The sequence below is a fragment of the Polypterus senegalus genome, unplaced genomic scaffold, assembly GCF_016835505.1.
Source record: "Polypterus senegalus isolate Bchr_013 unplaced genomic scaffold, ASM1683550v1 scaffold_3774, whole genome shotgun sequence".
Taxonomy (NCBI): domain Eukaryota; kingdom Metazoa; phylum Chordata; class Cladistia; order Polypteriformes; family Polypteridae; genus Polypterus; species Polypterus senegalus.
The window spans coordinates 5,111-13,767 of record NW_024378727.1 but is presented as its reverse complement, the minus strand read 5'-3'; the positions used below and the strand labels follow the sequence as shown (position 1 = coordinate 13,767).

The following is an 8,657-nucleotide window of genomic DNA, read 5'->3' as shown; positions in this document are numbered from 1 at the left end:
TCTTATTAGTTTTACACATCTGGGGCCTCATGTATAAACGGTGCGTATGCACAGAAATGTTGCGTAAGAACTTTTCCACGTTCAAATCGCGATGTATAAAACCTACACTTGGCGTAAAGCCACGCACTTTTCCACGGTACCTCATGCCTTATCGTACGCAAGTTCTGCCCTCAGTTTTGCAAACTGGCGGCACCCAGCGTCAAAGCAGTGCTACTGTTCTTGTGTGATTACTCCTTATTTTCATGACGCGGCTTTATAAATACACAGAAACTAACCGCATATTGTTTATTAGTGTAACGCATCTGATTGTAATTAACTTGTAACAATATAATGGTCCAGGGAACAGCCATAGTATTCCAAATACCAGAACTGCTTTAGCGTTGTTACTCTCACTTCTCCTTCTTCTTCTTCTTCTTCTTCTTCTTCTTTCAGCTCCTCCCGTTAGGAGTTGCCACAGCGGATCATCTTTTTCCATATTCCTCTCACTGCACCACTCGGAGTATTTCTATCACTGTATCTTAGTGTGAATCACAACAGCAGCTGATCAGAAAGAGAATTATCGGTATACGGCTTTATGGACACGCTGTCTCAGCCACTGCAAAACGTTTCAAAGCCTTTCCTGTACGGACCTCGCGGTTCACAAACAGTTTCATCCCAAGAACTTTAAATGCACTCAATCATTGCTCCTTGTAGAACTGTTAGGACTTATAAGTACAATCACCTCACTGTAAACTTACACCACAGTTATAATATCTCACAACCTGAGCCACTTTATAAAGCGCGTATTTACATATGATGACGATATCATTTTTAAGGTGAAATGCAGCAAAATATGTTTGTTAAATTATACACATAAAACTTTAACTTCATTGAAATAATCTATATTCTTCACTGGGAGTGTCGTTAAGGATAGAATAATTAAACATGTACTACGAAGATATTTCAATGTTCTTTAAACGTTGTGAAGAATCGGCGCTAAGCTTACAGATGACTTAACTTCTATTACAGAAGAAGGTGCAGTGAGAGTAACAACGCTAAAGCAGTTATGGCATTTGGAATACTATGGCTGTTCCGTGGACCATTATATTGTTAAGAGTTAATTACAATCAAATGCATTACACTAATAAACAATATGCGGTTAGTTTCAGTGTATTTATAAAATAACAAGTAACCACATAGGAATAGTAGCACTGCTTTGACGCTGGGTGCCGCCAGTCTGTAAAACCGAACAGAGAACTTGAGTACGACAAGACATGAGGTACAGTGGAAAAGTGCGTGGCTTTATGCCAAGTGTAGGTTTTATACATTGCGATTTGAACGTGGAAAACTTCTTACGCAACATTTCTGTGCGTACGCACCGTTTATACATGAGGCCCCAGGTGTGGACCACTAGGTGTGGATCAAGCACACACCACTGAGCCAGTAAATAAGAGGGCTGTTCACACATTGAGAGGGGTGGGTCTGAGACACCAGATCTCACTGCTGTACCTACCTGAGACACTGTGGGCCAATCAGAGAAATGTTAAGGTGCCCACTTGACAACCTCAGTGAAGTGTCAGCACAGCACTTATCAACACCTACAGTGGAGGAAGATCAGGTCCAAAGTTTCTAAAGTGGCACCTTGGATTAATAACATCATGTCCTGTGTATCTACTACTGTATGTTGCAGGATCATTCAGTTTTTGTGGAAGGCCTGCTTTGGACAGATTTACAACTGTGTCGTAGTCTTTCCCAACCTTAGTGATTGATTTATATGGAGTCTAAGGGATGTTCAGTGACTTTGAAATTCTCTCCATTCTCTGAGTTGGGCCTTTCAATCACCTTTTCGCTGAGGTGTTTGGAGCATATCCTTGTCTTCATTGTATGGGTTAGACCACCATACTGACTCTACAAGTTAGACCTTGCACATGCAGGAGTGTTTAGACTACAATCACTTGAAACCCCTCAACTACACACAGGTGAGCAGATTATGGGACTTCTAAAATCATATTAAAGGATTTGAAAACTTTTAAACAATTAATTTTGTGTGGTTTTTATTTGTGAAATATTTATGTGTTTCAAAATATCTCAAATTTTATTTATAATATATTAAATACATTTTCATATATAATTGATAAGACACAAAGTGATTCATAATATCTGAATATCATTTTCAGATACCTGAAATACAATTGAAAGATGTTTCAAATGCATTTTGAGATATCTTAAAAAAAACAGGATTTCCAGATAAAAGTAGAGGAACTTTTAACTAAATGTTAATTTGACTTGCCATATGTTTGGTGTATCTGGACCTCTGCCTGTATAGAGAACCAAAGTGACTTTTACTGATATCTGAAAATTCATTTTAACATACTGTACCTTGAGTGGCACGGTGATGCAGTAGGTAGCATTGCCACCTCACAGTTAGGAGACCCGGGTTCGCTTCCTGGGTCCTCCCTGCGTGGAGTTTGTATGTTCTTCCCGTGTATGCGTGGGTTTCCTCCCACAGTCCAAAGACATGCAGGTTAGGCGGATTGGCGATTCTAAATTGTCCCGAGTGTGTGCTTGGTGTGTGTGTGTGTGCCCTGCCTGGGGTTTGTTTCCTGCCTTGTTGCCTGGGTTGGCTCCAGCAGACCCCCGTGACCCTGTAGTTAGGATATAGCGGGTTGGATAATGGATGGATGGATATCTTCCTTTGCATTTTGATACCTCAAATACTAAACATTTACAAAAATAACTGTGTATTTTCAAATATCTAAAGTGCAATATCTCAATGTGACATTTTGTAAAATTTCCAGTGTATTCAATTAGAGATCCTGTCATTTTGAGGTATCTTAAATTAGTGGAGTTAATGTTAAGGTACCTTGAAATGCATTTGAGACACTTCAGATAAGCTTAGGGAGTCATTTTAACTTATGTGGAAACACATGGCAGATGTCTGAACATTTTCTGGATGCTATTTCAAGTTATGCTGAAGTGTAATCAAGCACTCTCAAAACACATTTCAGATATGTTTATATTAACGTATTATCTGAGATACCAAAGATGCAGTTTTAGATCTCTTAACCAGAAATGGTGATGTTTTCAAGTTTCTCAGTGCTATTTTCTGAATTCATCTTGTAGGTTTGTTAAATGCAGACTTTCAATATTCAGATAATATGGTTAAAGCTTGTTGATTATCACCATTTCAAAGCCATGAATGGACCCTCTGTTGATGACTCAATTAAGTTTGCAACACAAAATGAGCACTTCAAACAATTACATTTTAAAAAGAGGATTTTTATTGAATACTTTTTTGTGGTTTACAGGTCAGTCTGTTCCCTCCATGCTGCCGTTGAAGTTCTGGTTCAGAGAATACTGTGTTTCTCCAGCCTCATACTTTTGCCTGGACTTGCTAAGCTGGCTGCAGCGCTGATGAAGAAACCATAAAACAAAAGAATTACAATGGTGTCTTTAGTATTTTATGGTCATCACACAATACAAAGATACCCTTGTCATATTTATTTACCTCATTCAGATTTCCTTTTCCTACAATCAATCTGAATACCATAGAAAGAGGCACCAGCATGATGGAGGACAAAGATAAGAGCCATCCCAGGACATTGCACCAAGATGGATACACATATGTGTTGTTATATTTCAAAGGAGTGTAATCCACCAGGGAAAAAATGAAAGTGCCCTAGGAAGGAAAGACAGGCAGATAAATTATATACTAGCTGTACAATAAAGCTTTCTATTCCTAAATCATACTTGGCATAATCCAGTCATCCTCTCCAAGATTTTGATTTTAATATACCGTAATTGGGTGGAGGTTTGGGCTTGGGTGCACTGCAAATTCTGACAGTTATATTAAGAGTGACCATTGGTAAACTGACCAAACGGGACTCAGCAGATTAAGTGCAATCCAAAAATGAATCAGTTTCTGGCTGTGACAAGAGAAAGGGAAGCCAGAATAGTGACATCCATCCTGGAAGTGGTGGGCAGGTTACCTGTGCAGTTTAGGTGAGATCAGCCTGTAAAATATGCTTACAGATGTACTCTAACTCATCTAATGCTAGGTGAAGGGTATAAATTGTGTAATATATAGAATAAATCCAGATGGACTAGACCTCGGCAATGGAAACTGGCTTCATTGGCTTTGTCTGTTTAGGGTTATTGGCTAGGACTGGAGCCAAAGCTAGTACTAGACATTGTTGGATTTACCTGAAGTAGAAGATGAAATGACAAGTAATGACAGGTTATATTTTTGCACATTTAATGAGGTTGTGAACTTACAATGCAAATAACTGGTGTCAAGAAAGTCCAACAGTATTTAATAATGGGCCAGGGCCGATATCCAATCATGTCTTCAATGTTGTCATAAAGATGGTCAGCACCTAAAAAAAGGGTGTGAATCAAGAAGCATTTACACAATTTGAAAAAAAAAATCTCAAGACTGTGGAATTGCATAAGCAAACATCTGCCTTGCATTTGACATGCAATTTACTTTGGTATGTAGGGCAACGGTCTTGTGGAGTACCTGAACCCGATATAAAATCAAAAAGGCTAAAAATTACAGACAGCCTTCGTGTTACCAGAATGTAACTGCTCACGGTTAACAAAAGCACCTTCATTCTTGCTAGATGTCCTTATTGCAATATGAGTACAGCACATTGCATTAATTACATTAGGATAACTGGACACTGCTAGAAATTGACTTTTTATGTCGGCAAAAACATGTTATATTTTATGCATGTGCTGCCATATCATACAAAACTGCATGCACTGCCTCGCTGGTTGGTTAATGTCTTCCAACACAACATGTATGACTGAATAAAACTCGGCTGAAATATTTCTGACCTGTGAGCCAGTCTCCTCAGAAGTGATAACTAGTAGGCTATGTAAACTGGCAAATAATCAAAAGCTGTATACACAGAATTGGCCCTCTTAAGAGGGAACTAAAATACAGTTTGAACTTAAAATGTATGACTTTTGAGGTGCTATTATACATGTCAGTCATAATTTAGTTGGTTTGTGTGCATTTCTGTACTTGGTAAAGGGTGTGATCATTTCCTAATTTCTACGAAATGTTGTGTATGCACGAGTCAGAGTTGTCGTAAATATACACATTTCCAATTCAAAGTTTCTTTTATAAATCCCAATGTTTGCATGGGAAGTTACAGTACATACACACATTTTGAGCCTCATTTTGTGCATACACAACCTTTATAAATGAGGCCCCAGATTTTTTATGGTCAAGAAGAATTGCAGAAGATTTCATCAGGGATGAACAGAATTTTAGATTATAAAGACATTTTTCTTTTGCAATTTAAATAACAACAGCATGTTTCATTCTCTTATAATATCATCAAAATCTCTTTTACTGCATATTAAACCTGTTGACATCTGATGGTGGCAGCGAGTTTTAGTTAGGAAACAAATGGAAGACGGGTCTTATTTCCTTATTTGCTTATTCAAGACTGTATGCTGTCTACTGCTGTCCCTGGACTATATCATTTGCTTCCTTCCAAAACACATTTGATATTTATTCTGTAGCCTTTCAGCACACCATATTTAATAAAGGGATATCTCTCCCTCCTTATGCTGCTTCAAAAGACAATGCATGTCTTTAGTGTCATGCCAGATTCTCTTTCTAAATGGGAGTTTTGTTTTTGCCATGTACCTGTCAGATGCCCCATTTTATAGCTTTGCAGTCCACCCATGTACTAGACCACCCTTTATATTACATGTTTAACCAGGTCTCTGAGCACTTTGACTTTTGTAAACAGTGGATCAATAAACATGATTTGTTCATTTTTAGCTCCATTACATAATCACTTTGTTCATTGTGTGTTAGAAAACGTCCATATATGGTAAAGTAGGCGGGATCCTGCTTGTTCTTTGTTGCCACATATTGGCATGCCAGATAGATGCAGGACATTCAAAAGTACTGTATTTTACTTTTGTAACATTTTAAATAAAGAATTAATTGTGTCTTCTCACCATACACCCAGCCAATGCAAATAGATTCAACAATTGCAATGAACAGGAGGCATGTCCCACTGCATGCATAGTGCTCGACAAGATGGAAGATATATACACCACCCTGTAGATGAAAAGACACAAGATACTGTTGGGGTTCAGGGTATTCAACTGTATGCTCAATATCAATATTAAAAGACATGCTTTATCTTGGCAGCCATCAAGAAATTAATCTTAAAGAATGAAGGAGCTGAAAAAGGTGCAATTATTATGGAAATGCTTTTCTTATCGCACTGACTCTGAACCTTACATTCATTGCAATGTTCAGCATTGTCACAGCTATGACATGCTCACTGGGCAGTTGGAGCTTCAGACACTATGGTGCAGCCTTGGTCATATACAGGGTGGTCCAGATCTAATTATGCAGATCCAGATCGTTGGATGACTTCGATTTATGCGGGGACGATTTCAGTTTGGCGCGAAGACGATTCTTCATGTCATCAGTTCGCACACTTCTCGATGGTCTGGGATTTTTTGGGTGATTTTCTATGTAATAAACTTAATAAGTTATAGTGTAATGAAAACTGCATAATTAGATCTGGACCACCCTAAAGTTTCATCCAAGACTAAACTTTGCACAGATCCTATTGAAGATGTCTCCTCTTTTTTTTTTTTACTTATCTGAAATTAGTAATGAGCTCTTAATGACTAGACAAGAAAACACATGCAGAATGGCAGTGAAGGCATGCTATTCTTCTATTCAAAATAATTTAAATGTAATAACATAAGCAGGCACACAGGCAGAAATACTACATAAGTATACAACCTGTATGCTTGTTGCTGTAGCAGTTTTAAGGTATCTTCATTATCTGTCCAGGTGACATATTTCCTACTTACAGAGTCATCCCAACTGACTGGAAAATGGGACTTGTTGTCAATATCTTGAAAGGGAAAAGTGATCACCTGGATTAGGGTTAGGATTAGGGTTCATGGGGTCGCTGGACAGGGGTGTGTGGCGAGTTTTTGCCAAATTATGAAGGTCCAAGTCTTTAGAGTCTTAGTACTTCTTCTTTTGCTATATGCTTGTGAGACATGGGAGCTATCCAGTGACCTGAGATGAAGACTGGACTCCTTTAGTACTGTGTCTCTTTGGAGAGTCTTTGGGTGCCACTGGTTTGACTTTGTGTTGAATGAGCGGTTGCCCACTGAGTTCCGAATGAGGCATCTTACCTACATTGTGAGGGAGCATCAGTTACGGTACTAATAATAATAATACATTTTATTTATTTGTAGGCACCTTTCTAAACAGTCAAGGACACTGAACAATAGACAAAACACAGATTATAAACAAAAGTAAAATACAAAAGTTAAAATCAGACAGACCAATTGTAATCAAAGAGAAAAAGCCATCTTAAACAAATGAGTTTTAAGTTTAGATTTGTAAAGTGAAAATGATTCAATATTTCTAAGCTCAGGTGGTAGTGAGTTCCAAAGCTGGGGAGCAGATCAACTGAATGCTCTGCTCCCCATAGTGGTAAGACGGACGAAGTGGACAGTCAAGTGGATGTAGGAAGAGGATCTAAGGGTACAGGAGGGAATGGCAACTTGGACAGATATGGAGGGGCATGGCTGTGGATAGCCTTAAAAGTTAGTAGGAGAAGTTTGAATTGAATTCGGAACTGAACTGGAAGCCAATAAAGCTGCTGCAAAACAGGAGTGATATGGTGAATAGAGGGGGTTCTAGTAATGATGAGGGTGGGCAGCTGAATACTGGACCAGCTGAAGCTTATAAAGAGATTTGTGAGAAAGACCAGGCTATGAACAAGAATAGCAGTGGTGTGGGGAGTGAGTGGCGGGGCGAGTACGATTAACGTTACGCAAGTGGGAATATGCAGACCGGGAGATGATGTTGATGTGGGACTGAAAGGATAAAGTACTGTCAAGGATGACACCCAGAATCTTATCCTGTGGGGAAGGGGAGACAGAGGAATTATCAATAACAAATGAAAAATGATCAGTTTTGGATAATGTTGATTTTGTACCAATGAGGAGAACCTCAGTTTTGTCACTTGTTATTTAATTTAAGAAAATTTGAAGAAAACCAGGATTTGATTTCTGCTATGCAATCAGTAAGTGAGGAGGGTGGAAAGGAAGCAGTAGGTTTGCTAGTGAGATAGAGCTGGGGGTCATCAGCATAACCGTGGAAGCTAATGTTATATTTAAAGATATTACCAAGGGGAAGGAGGTAAATAATGAAAAGGAGGGGCCTTAGCTGTGGCACACATGCAGTAACAGCGGTGAGTTGGGATGTGAAAGTTTTAAGCTGAACAGACTGAGTGAGGCCTGAGAGTAAGGATCTGAGCCAATCTAGTGGAGCGTGGGTAATGCCAATCGAAGATCATCTATTGAGAAGAGTCGTGTGACAAATAGTGTCAAAGGCTGCACTCAGATCAAGGAGGATGAGAATAGTAATTAAACCCAGAATCAGCTGCCATAAGGAGGTCATTAGTAATTTTTATAAGTGCCAATTCTGTACTGTGGAGGGGGCGAAAACCAGACTGGAACTGTTCATACAGATTATTTTGAGATAAATGAGAATGATGGCCATATGTTGCGATTCCCTGAGGGTGATCTGGCTCTCAGGATCCTCACTGTTGAGGACCAGAGTGGCTAGACCAGGCCAAAGGGATGCATGTCCACATAATACCTGGCTGTAG

At 39.0% G+C, this 8,657-nt stretch overlaps 1 protein-coding gene across 1 annotated transcript; it reads right to left on the bottom strand.

Moving 5' to 3' along the window:
* Window positions 1–3,237: 3,237 nt before the first annotated feature.
* LOC120519624 (sodium- and chloride-dependent GABA transporter 2-like) lies at window positions 3,238–6,380 on the bottom strand. The gene is made up of 4 exons (XM_039742557.1): window positions 5,962–6,380; window positions 4,255–4,355; window positions 3,488–3,658; window positions 3,238–3,390 (listed from the first exon to the last, which is right to left on the bottom strand). Exons 1-4 carry the CDS (start codon window positions 6,140–6,142, stop codon window positions 3,289–3,291), a joined length of 555 nt encoding a protein of 184 aa, XP_039598491.1. The 5' UTR covers window positions 6,143–6,380; the 3' UTR covers window positions 3,238–3,288.
* Between the last annotated feature and the right edge of the window lie 2,277 nt (window positions 6,381–8,657).

Excerpts from the sequence above, each read along its gene's own strand:
- LOC120519624 (XM_039742557.1), bottom strand. The coding sequence starts at position 6,142 with ATGTCTTTTAATATTGATATTGAGCATACAGTTGAATACCCTGAACCC. Across the intron at positions 4,356-5,961 it reads TTGCATTGGCTGGGTGTATG|GTGCTGACCATCTTTATGAC; the intron begins GTGAGAAGACAC and ends CCCTTTTTTTAG. Across the intron at positions 3,659-4,254 it reads TGACACCAGTTATTTGCATT|GGCACTTTCATTTTTTCCCT; the intron begins GTAAGTTCACAA and ends TTTCCTTCCTAG.